This window comes from Bos taurus, chromosome 8, assembly GCF_002263795.3.
Source record: "Bos taurus isolate L1 Dominette 01449 registration number 42190680 breed Hereford chromosome 8, ARS-UCD2.0, whole genome shotgun sequence".
Lineage (NCBI taxonomy): Eukaryota > Metazoa > Chordata > Mammalia > Artiodactyla > Bovidae > Bos > Bos taurus.
In genome coordinates this window covers 62,806,661-62,826,324 of record NC_037335.1, presented here as the reverse complement: position 1 = coordinate 62,826,324, position 19,664 = coordinate 62,806,661, and the positions used below count along the sequence as shown (strand labels likewise).

The following is a 19,664-nucleotide window of genomic DNA, read 5'->3' as shown; positions in this document are numbered from 1 at the left end:
TCCCAGGGACAGAAGAGCCTGGTGGCCTATAGTCCATGGGGTAACAGAGTCAGACACGACTGAGTGACTGAGCACAGCACATGTTCCAGTAAAACTGTAAAAGTAGGCATTATATTCTGATTCTTTGCCTGATAGCTCAATTCGTAAAGAATCTGCCTGCAATGCAGGAGACCCTGGTTCGATTCCTGGGTTGGGAAGATCCCCTGGAAAAGGGAAAGGCTACCCACTCCAGTATTCTGGCCTGAAGAATTCCATGGACTGTATAGTCCATGGGGTCCCAAGGAGTCGGACACGACTGAGCGACTTTCACTTCACTTCAACTGGAAAAATGTTTTATAGAACTGTACATACAGGTGTGATACCAAGATACTTCTTAATTTTACTAGAACATGTCAGTCCTTTGGAGAAGGCAATGGCACGCCACTCCAGTACTCTTGCTTGGAAAATCCCATGGACAGAGGAGCCTGATGGGCTGAAGTCCATGGGGTCACGAAGAGTCAGACACGACTGAGCGACTTCGATTTCACTTTTCACTTTCATGCAATGGAGAAGGAAATGGCAACCCACTCCAGTGTTCTTGCCTGGAGAATCCCGGGGACGGGGGAGCCCGGTGGGCTGCCATCTCTGGGGTCGCACAGAGTCAGACACGGCTGAAGTGACTTAGCGGCGGTCAGTCCTTTACCGTTTTATGGTTTTGTTTCCTTTCTCTCTTGAATTCAAGAGGACAGGAACTTCGTCTTAACTGATTGATGTACTGTCAGTGCTAGAACAGGGCCTCGAATATAGCAGACAGTAAATATTTGGAGAGAGTTGAATAAGAAATAAATGTTTGTAACAAAACCACAAGCATGTGTGTAAAAAGATGACAAGTAGTAAATATCAAAATGTTAGTCATGATTATCTCTACATGATAGGATAATTGATAATTGCATAATTTGCATAATTACATATATATATATATATATATATTCCTTCTGGTTATGACACTAACCTTTCCTACACTTGTCCCAGGTTTTTATTCCCTGAGGCAATCACTTGATCAGTGATATTTTTCACACCCATGTTTTCTTGCAGATAGTGACTGAAAGTTGCATTTACCTCATCAGTTCATCACCAAGTCCTGACATTTCTGCCTCTAACATATCCTTTGATCCTCCATTTCCACCTCCTTAGACCTAGCCCCACCCTCTCTTACCTCATTCATTTCAGTAGCTTCCAGACTACTCTCCATTCTTCCATCTTTGCCCCCATTAAATCATTTTCTACACAGCAGCCAGAATGATTTTAAAAAGTAAATGAAATCCTCTCCCTCCCTCTTCACAATCTTTCAGCGTCTATGCAATGTATTTAGAGTAAAACCCAGATCCTTAATGTGGCCTTAAGTTTCCTGCATACTTTGGCTACTTCCACCTTTTCTACTTATCTGATGCCATTCTTGAGTCATTGCTGCTGCTGCTGCTAAGTTGCTTCAGTCGTATCTGACTCTGTGCGACCCCATAGACAGCAGCCGACCAGGCTCCTCCGTCGCTGGGATTCTCCAGGCAAGAACACTGGAATGGATTGCCATTTCCTTCTCCAACGCATGCATGCATGCTAAGTCGCTTCAGTCGTGTCCGACTCTGCGACCCTATGGACAGCAGCCCACCAGGCTCCTCTGTCCACAGGATTCTCCAGGCAAGAATACTGGAGTGGGTTGCCATTTCCTTCTCCCTTTACTCATTACACTCCAGCAAAAGAGCCTTTCAGTTTCTTGGAGCCCACAAATTTTATTTGGTGCCTTTGGGCCTTTTTACAAGAATACTTTCTTCAAGGAACTTTCCCACACCCACTCATTTCTCCTAATTTTTACTCAGTCTCCACTTCTCAGTTTTAATGATACTTCATCAAAGACATCTTTCCAGACCTTTAATCTAAATTCAGTTTTCCAGATATACTATTTCACTGCATCTTGTAGTTATTTTTCATAGCACTTGTCAGTTAGTGACTTTTATCTTAATATCTGTGACCTTCCTTAGTTTGTAAGTTCCCAAAGGGCAAAACTATGTATTTTTTAATCACTATGTCTGCAATTCCTGGCAAAATTGCTGATGCATTGTGGAAAAAAAAGAACATTTGTGGCTTATATACATATATCATCATCTGTATTTAGAGAACACCTTGAAAGATGGAACGGAAACCTGAGTGCACAAACAGGCAATCAATCTCGCTGTAGTTTGGGGCAAGGTGAACTGGCAGTGAGGGTCTCTGCCCACAAGGTGGCAGCACCTGCCTGGTTCTTAGGTTTAAATTCTAAGGCTTCAGGGATACATGCTAAGTTCTCAAGTTTCGTGTTGGTAGGAGATTTGGAAGAATGTTGGCATTTGTAGGGAAAGGGGAGAACTTGAAAATTCTAGAATTATGGAAAGAAGCTTCTGACCCCTTGCTATATACTTCTTACTGCCTCAAGAAATTTGAGCAGATGCATTAGAGGCTTTAGAAAGGAAAATTATAAAAGGTGGACCCCAAAAGATCTGGTATTGAATCCCAGATCTACCACCCCCAACTCTGTGCCCTTGGGTAAATTACTTGATTTCTCTTAAATTACTTGATTTCTCTAAGCTTCTGTTTCCTTTTCTGTCAAGTGGGAATTATGATATCTACCTTTCAGGATTATAATATAAAGACAGGAACTTTATAATATAAAGGTGCTCATTAAATGTTAACTGTTGCTCTTCATCTGTGAGGTATAAGGCTTTCCTCACCTAGCAGCTACTTTGAAGGGTTCAGTTGAGGAATCCTTCAACAGGAGTTGAAAGTCTAATGCATGGGTTTTAGAGGTTGCCCACCTCAGTATTCAGGGAGTGCACATACTTATATTTTATTTGGGTTCTGGGATTAAAATAACATAGGAAAGAGTCTTCTGGCTTACCCAAAAGACAGTTACACAGAAGCCTGTACCTCTTCCTCATACTTGCCCCTGTCAGAGACAGTGTTAGGGTAGATTTTTGGTTAATGCTGGCTCAGCTCTATTTTTCTATGTTGTCCCTTAAAAAAATGAGTTGGTAACAGGTGCAGTAGCCTGTACAGCAGAGATGGCATATGCTTCCTGCTTCCCTCTGTCAGCCCAGATCAGGCGGAGCCTGGATGTGACTCAGAATCATGGAACTCTGGAGAGCTACTGCTAATGAGTAGGCCCTGGCTTGTGAAATGAATCCCATTTCTATCCATGCTCTAAAGAATTGAGCCAAGTGAGGCAACAAACAAGTACCTCCTCTAGGCCCTAATAAAAGGGGAGCCTTTAAAAGTTTTCAAATTCTAATGCACTGGTAGGTATCATTGTTGTAATTGTTATATAAGTAACAATGTAATAACACAGAACTTTGCTCTAAGCTACTTCTCTTTCCAGAGAATACCATGATACACAGTGTTGCACTTTCGAAGTTTAGAAAGCTAGCTCTTCTAAAGATGATCCATCTTAAACTTACCGTAAGGGTTTTGTGGTACCAGAACAAGTAACTTTGCAGGCCCCCCAGAGCATTGCCTCTTAGGGTAGGGGCCTTAATCCAGGCTTTAATGTCCCCCAACCAGTGAAGCATTTCAAAGAGAACAGAGGGTTTGAGAAGCCAGAAAGCCTCAGGTTTGGATTCTCACTCATTTGCTCAGCAAATACATATCAGATGTCTACTGTGGGCAGGTACTACTCTAGACACCGAGTATGCAACAAAGAACAAAACAGACACAAGCTCCTCCCAGTGGGTGGGTTTGCCGTGGTGGGCTTACCTGCCCCCGCCCCCCACCCCACCAACCATGCAGAGGGTGCTCGTGTGCATTCCCGGCCCTCAGATGAGCTCTGTGCTTTAGGACTTGAGGAATATCTCCTCTGCAGCTTTTCATTATTGCTTCTTTTTCATCTCTCTTATCAAGATGAAGAAATTGAGGTTCAGAAAAGAGAATTTTCTCAGGGCCACTTGGCAAGTTAAGTGGCAAAGGTGCATCCTGATTCTGGATCTGCTGCCCTGAATTTAGGTTAAGCTTTGGCCACAGGACAGCTGGAACATCATAGCAAATGGGGCTTTCCAGTTGTTTTATCCATTTTATTCTCTGGTTCAGCATATGTTAACTGAGCACCTCAGCTGAGCTATGGGCAGTGCCATTTCAGAAAACTACAGGCATCTTTGTGTGGCAACACTCTGGTGTTCATAGCAGAGTTTCTGCTTTTCCTGTTAAGTTCACCAATACACATGAACCTGTTCTGCCCTGCAAAAATCCAAACTGAGCTACAAATATGGGCTTCCCCGTGGCTCAGTGGTAAATAGTCTGCCTACCAACGCAGGAGACTCAGGTTCGGTCCCAGGGTTGGGACGATCCCTTGGAGGAGGGCTTGGCAGCCCACTCCAGTATTCTTGCCTGGGAAATCCATGGACGGAGGAGCCTGGCAGGTCACGGGGTCACAAAGAGTCAGACACAACTTGCCAACCAAAACAAAGAGAAACTTGGACGGCTGCATTCCCTTTTCCACTGTTTTATGTCTCAGGTTCGAATTGCTACGGAAGGAATCAATGGGACTGTTGGTGGAAGCAGACTGGCCACCAGACTCTATGTCAGTGTCATGCTTTCCTGCCCACTGTTTAAGGATTACCTGTGTAAGGATGATTTTAAGGTAAGAGAGATTGAAAATAAAATGGATTGAGAGCCATTTGCTTCTGCTTCAGTGCCTCTTCTCACTCCAGGCTATGGAGATCACCATAAAGAAGTAAGCCGTGCTGGACAGAATACCACTTCCCCTCTAGGTCTTGAGGCAGCTCAGTAGAAAGAGTATGCTCCTTCCAATCCATCTTCCAAGCTGCCACCATGTGATCATGGGCCTTTTTATATAGACTAAGGACATTGCGGCTTACACACACTAAACTCAAACTTAGCCATAATTGCTCACCTGAGAGACCACCTGTTTCAGGGGATCTCTGCGTGTTTAGTAAACCTGGTGGGATCAGATCAGCACTCATACCACAGCGGGACTGAAGCTCTTGCTCTCTGAAGGAGACTTTATGTCAGAGTGACTTTATGCTTTCGTGTCATGGGTTACAGAGGTGGTGGGAAATACCTTGCTAGTAAGTGTTAGTGTTGGTGATGATGATATGAAAAGAAAAGGTTGTGACTCCTGAACAAAAGCTTGGATGCAATCTTACATATAGAAATTGCTTGGTGGTGTTTCAGTTTTATAGTTAAATGCTTATTGCTATAGAAACACCTTTTCAATTTGACATTTCTACACATGGTAGATACGCAATAAAGAAGTGCCAAATATAAGATTACATCTGTTGTGTAATAATAGGGTAGCTGAAGTATTAAGAAACCTCAAATTAGGAACAGCTCTTTCAGTGGGAGAAGGAACTTAGAGCATAGAATGTTCCAGATAATTCAACTTAATAAATATCTTATACCTGGAGATGGGCAAGAAAGACTATATTCTGTTTTGTTTCTCATTGGCTAGACCAGCAAAGGAGGAGCTTGCTGTTTTCCAGAATTGCGTGTTGGTGTGTTTGAAGAAATTGTGCCCATGGGGATCAGTCCCAATAAGATCTCCTATAAGAAGCCTGGTATGCTTGCTTTAAGAAGAAACATTTTCCTTTTCTTCATAGGGACAAATTTTAATATAGAGACAAATGTGAAAGCTAGACATTCTGATCAGCGAGGGCTGTGATGAATTCTCTCTTCAGAATAGCCGTGGGGTGGCGGACACTCGTGTTACCTGGAGCTCACATTGGCTCTTCTCTTTGGTGCTCTGGTGATGGGAGACTCGCTGCTTAGAATGACCCGGCTTAGTTATTCTTCTTGGTGATGGTTTGGAAAGAAGTTGTTTTCTCTTTCCAAAGATAGCAATTTGGGAAGAGTATAATTATTACTTGTAAATAGTTCATCAAATGGATAAGACATACAGACTTTTCGCTACAGAAAGCAAGCAGCTTTCAATACGAAAGCAGTCTGTTTGCAAGTGCTCTAGAATGTTCTTTTCCCCCTCACTCATGGGTATCATAGGTGGTTGAAAGACATTTGTTTGGCTGGGGTTTTTGGTTTTGTTTTACTTTTTACTATGAAAAATTTCAAACATTTTAAAAAGTAGAAAAAATATTATAGTGAACGCCCGTGTTCCTATCCTGCAGCTTCAACAATTACAGATTCAAGGCCAACTTTGATTAATCCCCACTCCCTTCCCCCAACCTAAATTACTTAGAAAACAGTCCTGCTGTCATGTCATTTCATTCCTATTTTAGTAGATATTGCTAAAAAATAAAGGATTTTTAAAAAATAAATAATTATAAAACCGTCATATCCAAAACATTTTAATAGTAATTACTTAATATTATTGAATATTCAGCCAGGGCTTAAAATTCCCAGTTATCTCATAATTTTTAAAGTTTGTTTATATCTGGATTCAAGTAAGGTCTACTCGTTGTGACTGAGCCTTTTAAGTGCTTTTTAACCTAGAGCCTCCATCTTTTATTTTCCCATGCAGTTTATTTTTTGAAGGAATTAGAAAATTTTGCTTGTACTATTTCCCACAGTCAGGATAATGCTGACTGCATCTCCGTGTAATGTTCCTCTGTCTTTCCTGTGAATTCTAGTCACATTTATGGTAGTGCTGTCTAGCAGGAATATTATGTGTGCCACGATGGAATTTTACATTTCCAGTAGCCACATTTTAAAAAGTAAAAGGAAACAAGTGAAATTAATTTCACTAATACCATTTATTTAATGCAGTGTAGCCAAAATATTATTTCAGCTTGTATTCAATGTAAAAAATTATTAATAAGATATTTTAGGGGCTTCCCTGGTAGCTTAGTGGTAACGAATCCGCCTTGCCAACGCAGGAGATACGAGCGTCCCACCTGGCTGCAGAGCAGCTAAGCACAACTACTGAGCCTGTGCTCTACAGCCAGGGAACTGCAACTACTGAGCCCACGTGCCGCAACTGCTGAGGCCGGCGTGCCCTAGAGCCTGCGCTCTGCAGCAACAGAAACCACCACGCGAAGCCTGACACCGCAGCTAGAAAGCAGCCACTGCTCACCACAACTAGAGCAAAGCCCACGCGGCAACACAGACCAGTACTGCCAAAAATAAATACTAATTATAACAACAACAACAAAGAGAGATGTTACTTTTTTTTTTTTGTATACTAAATCCTTGAAATTCCACGTGTCACCCTTATTACAGCACATCTCAAACCACATTTCCAGTGCCCGTTAGCCACGCTGGCTAGTGGCTGCCATATTAGACAGCTCACATCTAGAGACCTGATCAGATTCAGGTTTGATTACCATTTTTCTTTTCTTTCCTTTTTTTCCCCCAAGTCTACTTCATAGGTAGTACTGTCTCCTTTCATCAGGAAACAGAAAGGTCTGGCTGGCTCTATGTTCATTTTTTAATATGTAAATATTTAAAAGGGATAAGAGTTAAACCAGAGGGAAATGGGAGTAAGATACAAGCATCTGGGGAAGGAGACTCATGTATGAGAACAGAAGGCCCCAAAGGGCCGTGTCTGCTTAGTGTCCTTACCTTGGCAGGAGACCTCGTCGGCATTACAGGACCTCGCCGTGGAGGTGAGGGGAGAATGGGCTCCATGTAGTGCTGTGCTGCCTTCATTTGAGCTGCATTGTTTGAAGGCACTTCTTCTAAGCAGGTCTATGTGAGTCACTGTCTGATCAGGCCTCCACAGGGCCAGGAGAGCAGCCACAGTAATAGCAGCAGCCGGAACAGGTTGGGTTCCCTGCAGCTTCCTGTAAGGGGAAGGCTCAGCAGATTTCCATGCTTGTCATCACAGTTTTGAACCTCCCTTTCCACCCCACTGTTTTGGTGACTGTGTAATTATGTGACATCACATATAAAATCCAGCCCTGTTACATTCTCCATGCAGTCCTCAGATGGGCAGGCAGGAATCTAGATTCTTTGGTCATGCTCTGGGTCTCTAACCCCATCTGGTACCCAGCAGCTTCAGGGGGCTGTTGGGATCCATCACTGCGTGGTGCTGTCAGGATCGATCATGAGTGGTAACTGACGCACCAGAGCCCCCACCTGTGAGGTGTGGTTGCTCCCCTGTCAGATTCACCAAAAGTTCTTCACAAGCTACTGAGATGTCTGGACCCCTAAAGGTATAGGAATATTTCTCCCCTGGAGAGTAGAGAAGGCAAAAGGCCCCAGCAGACAGGTTCTTTCCTTTTAGTCTCCTTGTATTTTACTTCATGTCCTTTCTCTCCTTCTTCTGGCCTTTCATCTTTTCTCTCTTGCTTCTTTCTCGTATTTCATTCCTGCTGTCAACCCCTTTTCTCTTTTACTCACACACACAAACTTAGACACATTCTTCTCTGCTATATTTTTTAAAGACTTATTCAAACTTTGTTCCATAACCCTATGCTCACACTTGGACTTGATGTTGGTATAGAACAGTTTCTAAAGCCTATAGTCAAGCATATACATGTCCAGGCCCCTCCACATACAGAACAATTGAACACCGGCCATAACATGGACCAGCAAACCCACGTGGCAGTTTACATCTCTACAGTCTGGCTTTTATCACTGGGTTAGGCCAAGTATGAGGATGCAGAATTCTTTGATTAATTATTTCTAAACTGCCAGGTCTCTACAGCACTCATCTTAGGAGGGAGAGTGACGACATAGATTTACTAAATTCTGTCATTATGCTGATCAGATAGCATTATTTTCAGACATAATTGTAACTATGAAGAGGAAACGTTTAGGTGGGGAAGAACAAATGGAAATCATTGGGCTGGGCCCTGTGTGATTTGGTTTTGTTTTTAACCAATTTTTTGTTTGGTTTTAGGAATCCATTTATCCCCAGGTGAATTTCATAAAGAAGTAGAAAAGTTTCTGTCTCAGGCAAATCAGGAAGAAAGTGATACTATCCTATTGGACTGCAGAAACTTCTATGAAAGCAAAATAGTAAGTAAGAAAACCACAACCGAGTTCGCACAGCACAGCGTGTTTCTGAAGGGGACACTGTGCCCACTGTGGCCCAGTCAGTGGCTCTCCTCCCGCTGCTAGCAGAGAAAACCCAAGCCTTTGAACACAGAATCTGGTGAGAAAGGCTAAGAAAATAGGGATTAAAGACATCTTGCACAAAATGAACTGTCTCCCATATGCCTACCCCTAGACACATGCCAGGATCTTGTCAAGTTTGCCTTGGGCAACCTCTCCAGTTCCCCAAGGTCTCTGAGAGGGTAACCGACAGCCCACCTAGCCTTGTTTCTAAGTTTTAGCTCTTGAAGTTTGAAAGGTCAGAGTATGGGATGAAAATGGCAGTGAGCCATTTTCTTGGCATTTCCTTGCCAAGGCAGGGCTGGGGAGTGGTGGTTGACGCAGAAAGAATCTTTGTTCTTACCAGGTATGTTTTTCTGATTAATTTTATTTCTGCTGCTTCTATATTGTAGGGACGATTCCAGGGCTGCTTAGCCCCAGACATCAGGAAATTCAGTTATTTCCCTAGCTACGTTGATGAAAATCTAGAACTTTTCAAAGAGAAGAGGGTGCTGATGTATTGCACTGGGGGCATCCGTTGTGAGCGGGGTTCAGCCTACCTGAAAACCAAGGTGAGTTCCCAACCTCAGGGCACTGCAGGCTTGGAGGCGAAGGAAGCTCCCACCCCCAGCCAGCAGGATTTATTGTCCCCTTGTATGGTTCCAGCATAGAGTTTCTAAGTATAAAGTCTGAAGTTCTTAAATCTCAAGATGTGAAAAGCACTCATCAGTCTTAGAGACTCATCAAGTACAAAAGGGAAAGATTAGTTGACATCTCCCTTTTCCTAATCCTTTTGCTTGATCCTGAGAAGAGCAAATTCAGTAACATTACATGTCCCAACAGGTGTCTACCTATATTTAGGGAGCCACAAAAATAGTTGGGCTTCCCAGGATCTCGAGAGTGAAGGCCCTGACTGCTGTCCTCAGCCATCCCCCTAGCGGGCAAGGTCTGGCCAGTTGGTTCCTCGCCCCCCTTGGTCAGCAGTTCTTCAGTGTCCCACAAGGGAACCAGGGGCCCCATTTTGGCATTCCTACCACATGTCGCTTCTCTGTGGAGCTTCCTACTGGCCTCTGCTAGTCTCCTCAAATTTCCTGTTGTGTTTCCATACACAGGGAGTGTGCAAGGAAGTGTTCCAGCTCAAGGGTGGCATCCACAAGTACCTGGAGGAGTTTCCTGATGGTTTTTACAAAGGGAAGTTGTTTGTTTTCGATGAGCGTTATGCCTTATCCTTCAACAATGACATAGTGTCGGGTAGGTCAGCACTGGCTCAGAACCGCAACTCCTGAGCAGGCACATCCTCTGTATTAACCTTCTGGAAGGCAGGCCAGTACTGATTGCTTGACGAATAAAGGGGAAAGGACTGCACAGGACCACCATTTCCCACCAGAGCTGGGGATGCAGTGCTGGGGCAGACAGAACCCTGACCATTAGGAGCCCTGGGTTGGGATCTGACTCTATTGTTTACTAGTTAGACAAGTCCTTTAAAATGGGAATAACCGCACTCACTCTGTCCACCTGCTAAGAGTTGAACTAATAGGCTAAATCTAGGGTCTTAACCTGGAGTCGGTAATATTGTACTAAAGGGGCCTGTGAATTTGGACTGGAAAATAATTTCATCTTTGGTTTCATAACCCTTCACTAAATATAGCACTTCAATTATGAATGTAAGAAGCAAATCAGGTGTATTGGATGTACTTGTGACTTTGTCATCAATAGAATCACAGTATTTTCATTATTACAGCTGCTATGAATATTTCAAAATAGCTTTTATGTGCATCATTGCTTCAAAATGGAAAGTTATGAGGCTCATCACTAAATCTTTTTGTGTGTTAAATACCATACTGTATCCCAGACTTTGAAGAATACTGTTATTTTGTATTTCTGTATAGTTGGTTTCCTTTGTGATCCTATGTATTTTATTTTCTGCATTTTAAAAACATTTTTCCAAGAATAGTCTTCACTAGGCTGTAGATTCATGGCACAAATAAAAGAGCCCCTAGTTAGATGGTGTGTGGACACATGTGTTATGCATGTTTAGAGTGGTGGGTGGGGCATTCCAGGGTGGGAGCTGACCCCAGGGCCAGAGGCAGAGTGGCTACAGGAAGCCTGTGGTGAGACTGTAGTCCCGAGTCCACAATAACACGTGGTACCAGACGAAAACAGTCAGGAGGAGGAAGATTAAATTAATCTTTAAGAAAATGGATCTTCCTCCTGGAGGCCACTGTTCTGAATGGGAAAGGTCATAAGCAGACAACCCTAGTGACTGTCAGAATTTTTTAGAACTTCTTTGAGCAGGGACCGAGATTGAATTAACACCTGGATAATAAATAAGATGGGAGTCTGATTTCTTCTCCCCTTTCTTCTTGATCTTTTTATTCATTTTAATGGTCTTATTTTGTCTCTTATTGGAAGCAACTTCAGATCTCTAATGGCGCTAGAGGGAGAAAAAAGTGGGGAGAGAGGGCCCAAAGGTAGCTTAGATAAGCTGGGTAAGGGGACTTGAAGAATGATGTTATCAGTGGTAATAGGAAGTCAGCAGGCAAAAGGGGCTGAGAAAGTAGATACATGAGCTTTAGGACTTGTGTGGCTGAGTGTACCCTGGCAACAGCAGATCCATAGGCCTGGGGAGACAGGTGTGGACTGCAGAGTTTCGATGTGCAGTCACCTGTATTCAGGCGTGTTGTGTCTCAGTGCAAAAGGGAATGGTGTTAAGGAAAAAAGCCAACAAAGGGTGTTGGCCAGCTTGGGACTAGTTAATGAAACAGAAAAACGTTACTACCTGTTTTCTAAATGGGGAAAAGAAAAATGGGTCCATGAATGCTAGAATCAAAAGACAAATCCCAGAAGCAACCTAACCCGAAAAAGTGGGGATGGGTGGGGGAGCCTTGTTGGTTAGAAACCTTCCCCAGGCCCGAAAGGATACATTAGATGCTGATGAGCAAAGGGCTAGGTTTAGGAACTGGAGAAGTGCCTGTCTACGTGGTGTGTGCACACACGTGTGCTTGTGTTTTTATAACAAGGCTTTTCTTTCTTCCCAGAATGTTCCTACTGTGGCGTCCCCTGGGACCACTATAACCTCTGCTCCACTCCCCAGTGCCGCCAGCTCGTCCTGACCTGCCCTGCCTGCCAAGAACGAGGATTCACAGCCTGTTGTGTCACGTGTCAAGACAAAGGGAACAGACAGGCTGCAAGCCCCGCTCAGAGCAGCTTTAAAGAAGAATGCGAGTGTACAGCCCGACGGCCACGTGTACCGAGGGAGCTCTCACGGCGGGGGCCTCTCACAGCAGGCGCCTCTCCCCTCAAGCCTGGGGCCCAGGCTGGATGTTGATGGGAGCAGCCCCCTCTGTTCCCCCAGGCCTTCACACAGCTAGGTCTGGGGCCGCCATGTATTGGGGAACGTTAGGGCTGCACTAACAGAGAAATGGGGAACTTCAGAGCTGCCAGAGCCACCATGGTCAGCTGGTCACGTTAGCACCTGTCCTCCACAAGAGAAGGGAAGAGGAACTTGGGTGCTCACCTCTTACCACAGACATTCTGGCTCAGAAGGTGCTAGAGCACAGAAAAAGGCGGGCTTTGTGTGATCCCAGAGTTCCTAAGAGAGAGCCTTGAACCTGGTGACCTGCCCTGCCCCTTCTGCACCATGCAGCAGGGCTGGCAGTACTCATTTTTCTTATCAGCAAACCTGTCTGTCCTGATGGCAAAAATGAAAGCTGTGTGGCCCTAGAAGTGGGCTTCTCAGAACTGGGCCTCTTAGGTCAATCTACCATCCACCCCTACCTTCCTCTTTTCCCTGCTAGCCTCAGAGCACTGGACCAGGATCTGCCAACTACAGCGTATGGCCCACCTCTTTCTGTAAATAAAGTTTCACTGGACTAGCCACAGCCATTCACTTACAATGATCTTTGACAGAATTAAGCATTTACAAGAAAGACATTATGGCCTGCAAAGCCTACAGTATTTACATGTGTACCTCGGAGATGCAGATTCAGTTCCAAACCACATCAAAATGAGTTATACGAACTTTTTAGTTTCTTAGTATATGTAAAAGGTATGCTTACATTATGCTGTAGGCTATTAATTGTACAATAGCATTGTGTCTAAAGAAACAATGTATATCACCTAATTAAAATTTTGTATTGCTAAAAAATGCTATCATCTGACAATGTGGGGTTGTCAAAAACCTTTAATTTGTAAAAACCGAAATATCTGTGAAGCACAGTAAAGCAAGGTATGCCTGAACTATCTGGCCCTTTACAGACAAAAAAAAAAAAAAACCTTGCCACCTCTAGTCTAGATGAACAGCTCATCTGGTGGAGGAGATAGTCTTAAAGATGTGGCTGTCTTCACTTTTTATGGATTTCTTTTGTGAGAGATTTCCCTGTAATAGTTTCTGCTTGGCCTCAACACCCACCCTACTAGCTCTGAAGCGTCTTTGAGAGAACCACATTATGAGCTTGAAGACCCTGACATCTGGGTAGTAGTTTTTAGGTAAACACCTCAGAACACAAGACAGCCTGCGTCAGGTTACTGAGCACTGCTGTGGTGGTTTCCCAGCCTCTGGCCAACACATCAGGCGCAAGTCCCAAGAAACACATGAACAGCCATCCATAGACCAACAGATTTAATATTACATTGCAGTTTCCAGTGATGCAGAATACAGCTGCAATTGTGTTTCAAGGAGAAGCCGAATGGGGCTGGCTGTCCCTGCAGCACAGAGCCACTCCTGCAGCCTCAGTAGACACTCCTCCATGGCGGTGAGGCCCTGGCTCCATCTCTGGTTACCCTGTACTGTCCACATCGTTACAGTTCAGTATGCAAGACTTTTTTCATCAAAAGCCTCTCTGCTCAGTGCTCCGCAGCTTAGTCTATGTTCGTCTGGTCTTTGGCCTGTCCTTTGTTCTAAGATTTGCTGAATCGCTCATGAAAATAACTCCCCAAGCAACAGAAATACTAGTTTAACTGGCACTGTGGTATATTAAAAGGCACAAGGGCAGTGTGGCTTAACATTTTTGCTGGATCCCAGGAGATGCACGTGATGTTAAAAAGGGATCTGGCAGAGATGCCAAAATTACATTTTCAGAATTCACCATCTTGGGTGGTTTGGCCAGGTTTCCTAATTCTTAAATATCTAGATTTTCTTCACCATTGCCCTTGAGAGGCTTCATTTACAGGCGAGATCAGTGGTGACTTTTCTAATAAGTGATGTGACAGGGTGACTGAAGTCTGTAAGCATAAGCCATGATGGACTGGAAATTCATCTCAACAGTGATTTACCTCACATAAGGCATTGGCCCACTACTGACTGTGCAATTATGAGTGTTTTCAAGTATTTGGCCATAGGTTTTCACATCCATTGTAAGGTTGGCATCCGGTAAGGAAACAATTCTGACTCCAGTACTGTAAATAAATCCCAGATGTTGATAAAGAACACCCAGGAAAATGCTTGTTGCCTGGAACTGGTTTTTGTTTTTTTTTAAAAAGGATGGTTTTTAAAATTTGAATTTTCATTATTGGCTTTTTCTATCATTCCCTGGTAACCAGCAAAAGGACTGTTCTTTGATTGCTGGCAAAGCTCTGTGGGCTTGTCTTTAAGTAAAAAAAAAAAAAAAAAAAAACTGTTCTTGATCCAGAAATCAATTTAGCAACTTTAATCTTGAGGTTCTTAAAATTTAAAGGAGGATTAAGAATGATGATTTGTTTGTTAAAGAGCTAAGATCAAATTTGTAATAAAATATTTTATAATGTTTTTCAACCATGTGGAAGAGGGTGCTGTTTGTTCCTGTTACACATTTTAAATATACCTGAAACACCACATACCAAGGTCACTGAAACTGGACTTCTGGGGTTAAGTCACTGCTGCACTAACATCGTCTTCACTAAGATCTGCCGGTTCAGGGGCTTCTTAGTTTTTAAATAATAAACAGACTGAATTTCTGTGACTAAAGAAAAACTTCACATTAACCATAGTTTATAAAATTCTCAGCTACAACCACTAGCTAACCTAAAACCTTAGTGCATGAAGAACTGAACCACAACGGGGTTTGTGCTGGCATTCTGCCTTCTGGTTCCCACCGCAGAGCACAGCTTATCAGTAGAACACGTCCAGTTCAAAGGCGTGGTCGGCACCCGCACACACTAGACGCCGCTCCGGCACTTGGGGATGATGGGCCCGGTCAAGTCTGCCAGCCTCCTCTTCCTCACTGGAAAGGAATGGAGATGAGACGTGAGCAGCTGTCCCTGGGCCCCAGAACCACCACCGTGGCTTGGAAAGCACCAGGAAGCTTCTTGACAACTTTGCTGAGCACACTCTGAAGTCTGTTGTTTTTAAAGGACAGCTTGTGAGCCTTCACTGAGAGGAGGGCCTGTAGTGGTGTAGATTCGTTCAAAAAGTACTTGTGAAGCACTGGCCACACAGGTGTAAAGCCCGCTTTATCCAACTCTACTGTCATCCTTCATGTACAGAGGCCCCATGGTTGAAGATCCTTACTCCAGGTCAGATCGAGGTTAAGTTCAGTCCATCTTAATGAAATTTTAACCTGCTGGTAAGGTTTCCCTCGGCCCTTCCTCAGAGTTCTCGGCCTGCCTGTGTCAACAACAGCATCTGCCCTGATGATTACTCTGCATTATCTGTATCCCCTTATGGTTAACCTTGACATTTTCCCAGAGGCAAGACTATATCAAGTCCAAACACTGTTCACATAGCAAGGGAGTTAAATGTCGCCAAAAGGAAAGCATTAGCCAGGGGGTTGCAGGCGCAGTCATTAGCTTATGAGATGGCGGTGATGGTGGGGGGCAGGGGGAAGGGTCCCCTTTGTTGTAATAAGGGAGAGTGTTTGAAACAAAACAGTGTCTGCAGATGAAAACCAAGCAGCAAGTCACATCAGCTATGAGAGAAAGGCAGGTCAAAGGCTGTAGAGCCAGTGGGCGGCAGTCAAGGGGGCTGCAGGTGTGGCAGACAGGATGCTATTGTGAGAGGGAAAAAGTCTGTCTACACTTAGACACCTTCCGGTTCCTGAGCTAAACAAATTTAGATCTCAGATGGATGCTTACAAGCTGTACCAAGAACCGAATCGGCCTGTGTATGACACTGAGCGTATAAAGCAGAACCACCCAGGAAGGTGTGTTACTCTGGTTATGGCTAGGAGCTGGTGGGGAGACACAAAGTTTGCCCCATCTGGGGCCTAGAGTTTAGCCTTTGCCTGGGCTGCTCCTCTCCCCTGCACCTCCCTGGAAAGAGCAATGAACGCAAATCAGCGGGCTGTCTCCTGGAGAGAAGACAGTGTGTCTGGCCAGATTCCTGGAGACCATCAGAATGTGTAACAGCTTGGGGGGAGATGTGGGGGGAACCACCACCAAAGCCCAAAAAGCAGAAGAGGTTTGCCCAGAGTGATGAGAGGGTTTACACAAACCAGGCTTGGCAGCATCTCCATGTTAGCTGAGTAAGCATTACACCCCATTTACACTCAACCCCTCACTGGAGCCCCTCCAACAATTCCAGAGTGTCAGCGTAGTCACCACTGCCATGTCATGGATGAGGGAAGTACGGCAGGGAACAAAGCAACAGAGCTGGTACCAGACGGAACCAAGGCTGTGACTCATCTTGAGCCTCAGTCCAGCGCCTCCCTCGGTACAATCAGGCCCTGTCTATGCAGGCTGTACACATACACGTCTCATCTGGGTCTCACAAGGGGACAGCTCCTTTCCCCTGGAGAAGACAAGGGAGCCAGGGTTCCTGAGGGCGAGGCAGCAGAGCCAGGACTGGTTCCTGAGGCCCCAGTCCGTGGCTTGAGGTAAGAAAGGGACCCCGTGGGGTCTCCCGCAACTTGCCCTCAGTAAGTATGCTGGGCTGCATCTGCACACGGTTCCCCAGGCACTGGCTTCTACAGGAACTGGATGGAAGAAAAGAAAGGCACCACTTTGGTATTATTTTCCCCCATTTTAATAATGAAGAAAATTGAGGTCAAGAGAGGAAAAGTATCTTGCCTCAAGTCACAGTGAATAAGAGACACAACTGGGAGCAGATGCCAGGTCTTCCAGGTTCCTTCAAATCAACCTGCTTTTTACTTCCATTAAAGCAGACTCCTCTACATGGCTTATCATTACAACTGCCAGAGACTCTTTCACTGTCAGAGCCTTCCAGCATCTCAAGCCATCTGGACCAATCCCCATCAGCATCTTACGCTCCCTCCACCACTTGCCAGGCTTTATACCTCCATCATGCCTTTGAGGCATGTCTTATATACATTTATATGCAGCAGCATTGACTGAGTGCTGTGATGTGTCAAGCACAAGGGTAAGAAATAAAGATTAACAGGGGACTAAGATAAACCTATAAGAAATTAGATAAAACATCACAAGTATGCTGGTAGATCTCATCAAGTATGAGAGGCCCAGTGAACAAAGTAGTCAGATCTTCCAAGGATGGTGGGTAAGTTGTCCACTGAATCTCAAACGATAAAGGGGTAGATGGTGGGAACGTGCAGGGAGCATTAGGAGTAATAGTTTCTGAAAGGGCAGCTTTTGCCTAGGTCACTGGGAGACACTCAGCCTTCCTGGACTGGTTGATACCAATATGGCAAGGCAATGGCTTGTTGGGGTGTCGAGAGATGAATCTGGCAGGGCCTCAACTGGAGGCGGACAGCACAGGTGCTGGGGCCAGAATGACTACCAGATCCAGTCCCACTTCCGCCCACTGACAGCAGGTAACTTTACTACTTCTCTAGGTCCCATCTCCTTACCGTAGGATGGGGATGACAACAGTATCTGCCTCACCTGGTTTTGGGAATGTTACATGAGTTAGTAAGATTGAAGTGTTTAGGGCAGTGCCTGGCACACAGTAATGGCCATGTAAGTATCAGCTGTGATTGCGAAGGGACTTGTAAGCCATGTCAAGTTTAACCTGAGAGCAGTGGGAACACGAAAAGGGTTCTAAGCAGAGTGGTGGGATATGCTGTGGGATGAGCACTGTGAGATGCCAGCCCTAGAGGAGCTGCAGGGGCGCGAGGACACTGCAGAATGCTGGGTAAGGGTGATGAGGGCTGGACCAGGGCCCAGGGGACATGGATAGTGAGGAGGTGGCTGGCCAGGTTGGGGAAGCACAGACAGAGGTGCCGATTTCTGGCTTGAAATGGTGAGGAAAGTAGTATTCTTTCTGAAGATGATGAAAGTGATTTGGGGGGTACGTGTGTGTGCTGTGTCTTGGGTGCCTGTTAGGTCTACCTTGAGAAAACAGTAAAGGAGTGACTTTCCCAGAAACGAATGTTTTCTGCTTTTAAACATGTTACTCTCTCCCCACCCCACCCCCCCCAAAAAACATATAACTGTCTTAACCTGGAGGCTGCAATTCAGATTTCATTAAGGGACGAGAGCATCAGTGGCAGCGTTACAGGACCCTGAGCAGCAGCCTGGCTGTCAGCTATAAACAGTGTGGAGACAGGAGTCACCTGAAGTACCACCTTGGGAAAGTAGGGATCCCCTACTTTCTCCATCTCATCCCCTTTGAGATGGGGATCCTCGGCTCCTTCCTGATGCCTTGCTCTCTCCCATGGAACACTGCTAAGAGCCCAGGGCGGGAAGGACCAAAGACACGCCAGTCAGGATGGGTCCTGGGCAGGCTGCCTGTCTGCAGAGCCACTGGCTGACCCATGGCCTTGGAGACTACATGTCTCCCGAGGAGCCCACCTGCCTTGCAGGCAAGCAAAGCCTAGGCCCTGCAGACCTGGCCCATGGCCAGGAGCCAGCTCAGAGGTTGGTCGGAGAGAGGAGGAAGCTGGAGAGGCCTGTTCCCTTCCATCTAGAGCTTGCCCCCTGCCGCTGGACTGCAGCATCAGATGAGTCACAACTGCCGTGGCTGGGCTCTAATGACAAATGGGTTCAGCTGGGAAATGCGGAAGCCTGTCGGCTTCATCAGAGCATCAGGAGCAGGATGAAAAAACCATGTTGGAAAGAAAGTCAGAATTTCTTTTAAAGGAGGACACTGATGCACCATCAAAATTGGAAGTGTTTCTTTCACAAAAAGTTAGAAAACAGGCACAATTTGCTTTTAAAGCTAAAAATCCTACTTCACCAACTGGTACTCTGTTGTGTGCAGTCACTTAGATCACTCTGCTCTAATTCCTTCTGTGGGAAAACCCAAGGGAACCGCTGAACAGGTCTCGGGGGGAACCCCGTTTTAATACCCTGTCATTCCCGCCTAGAAAACTGCCACTGTCCCACTACCCACCTGTTTTCCTCACCAAAGTCCTGAGCTCAGCATTAAAGGCCTTTGGCTCATAGCGTCCCATACCTACCCCCTCACCCCCATTCCCATGAACACCCCATGTGCCTGGTCATCATCCCTGCCTTTGCCCATGCTGTTCCCTCTGCTTGCAATGCCCTTCCCTCCCTTCTCTGTGGGCTCCTGCTTCTCCTACCATGTGTAACTTCCTATAACAGTTCCTCCTTCCTTTCAGAACTTCCTGTCTCTCCTATCTGGCATACTGGGTCCTATCACCCTGCCTTTGCCAGCAACCCCACCAGGAACTCCTGCTGACCTCCTGCACAACCTCTCTCTTCTTCACAAGGCTGACCCAGGCCCACCCCCACCAGGAGGCATGGCTTAACTGGCCTCTGTCCTCACAAATTATTTGCTTGTTTCGTCTGCATACAGTTTGTAG

The 19,664-nt window shown here is 45.3% G+C and overlaps 2 protein-coding genes across 8 annotated transcripts in view; one reads left to right on the top strand and one right to left on the bottom strand.

The window, feature by feature from the left end:
* The window catches only part of TSTD2 (thiosulfate sulfurtransferase like domain containing 2), a 29,074-nt gene extending 14,450 nt beyond the window's left edge, over window positions 1-14,624 (top strand). For all 6 annotated transcript variants that reach the window (XM_005210193.5, XM_002689731.7, XM_059889483.1 and 3 more), the window contains exons 5-10: window positions 4,514-4,639; window positions 5,471-5,576; window positions 8,816-8,934; window positions 9,423-9,581; window positions 10,122-10,260; window positions 12,048-14,624. In XM_005210193.5, the coding sequence (XP_005210250.1) occupies window positions 4,514-4,639; window positions 5,471-5,576; window positions 8,816-8,934; window positions 9,423-9,581; window positions 10,122-10,260; window positions 12,048-12,337 (939 nt within the window). In that variant the 3' untranslated portion in view covers window positions 12,338-14,624. The remainder of the gene's footprint in view (window positions 1-4,513; window positions 4,640-5,470; window positions 5,577-8,815; window positions 8,935-9,422; window positions 9,582-10,121; window positions 10,261-12,047) is intronic.
* Window positions 13,610-19,664, bottom strand: part of TMOD1 (tropomodulin 1) — an 89,731-nt gene continuing 83,676 nt past the window's right edge. The window contains exon 10 of one of the 2 annotated variants that reach the window (NM_001079640.1): window positions 13,610-15,209. In NM_001079640.1, coding sequence (NP_001073108.1) covers window positions 15,145-15,209 — 65 coding nt within the window. In that variant the 3' untranslated portion in view covers window positions 13,610-15,144. The remainder of the gene's footprint in view (window positions 15,210-19,664) is intronic. The other variant, XM_024995989.2, reaches the window with a different exon arrangement.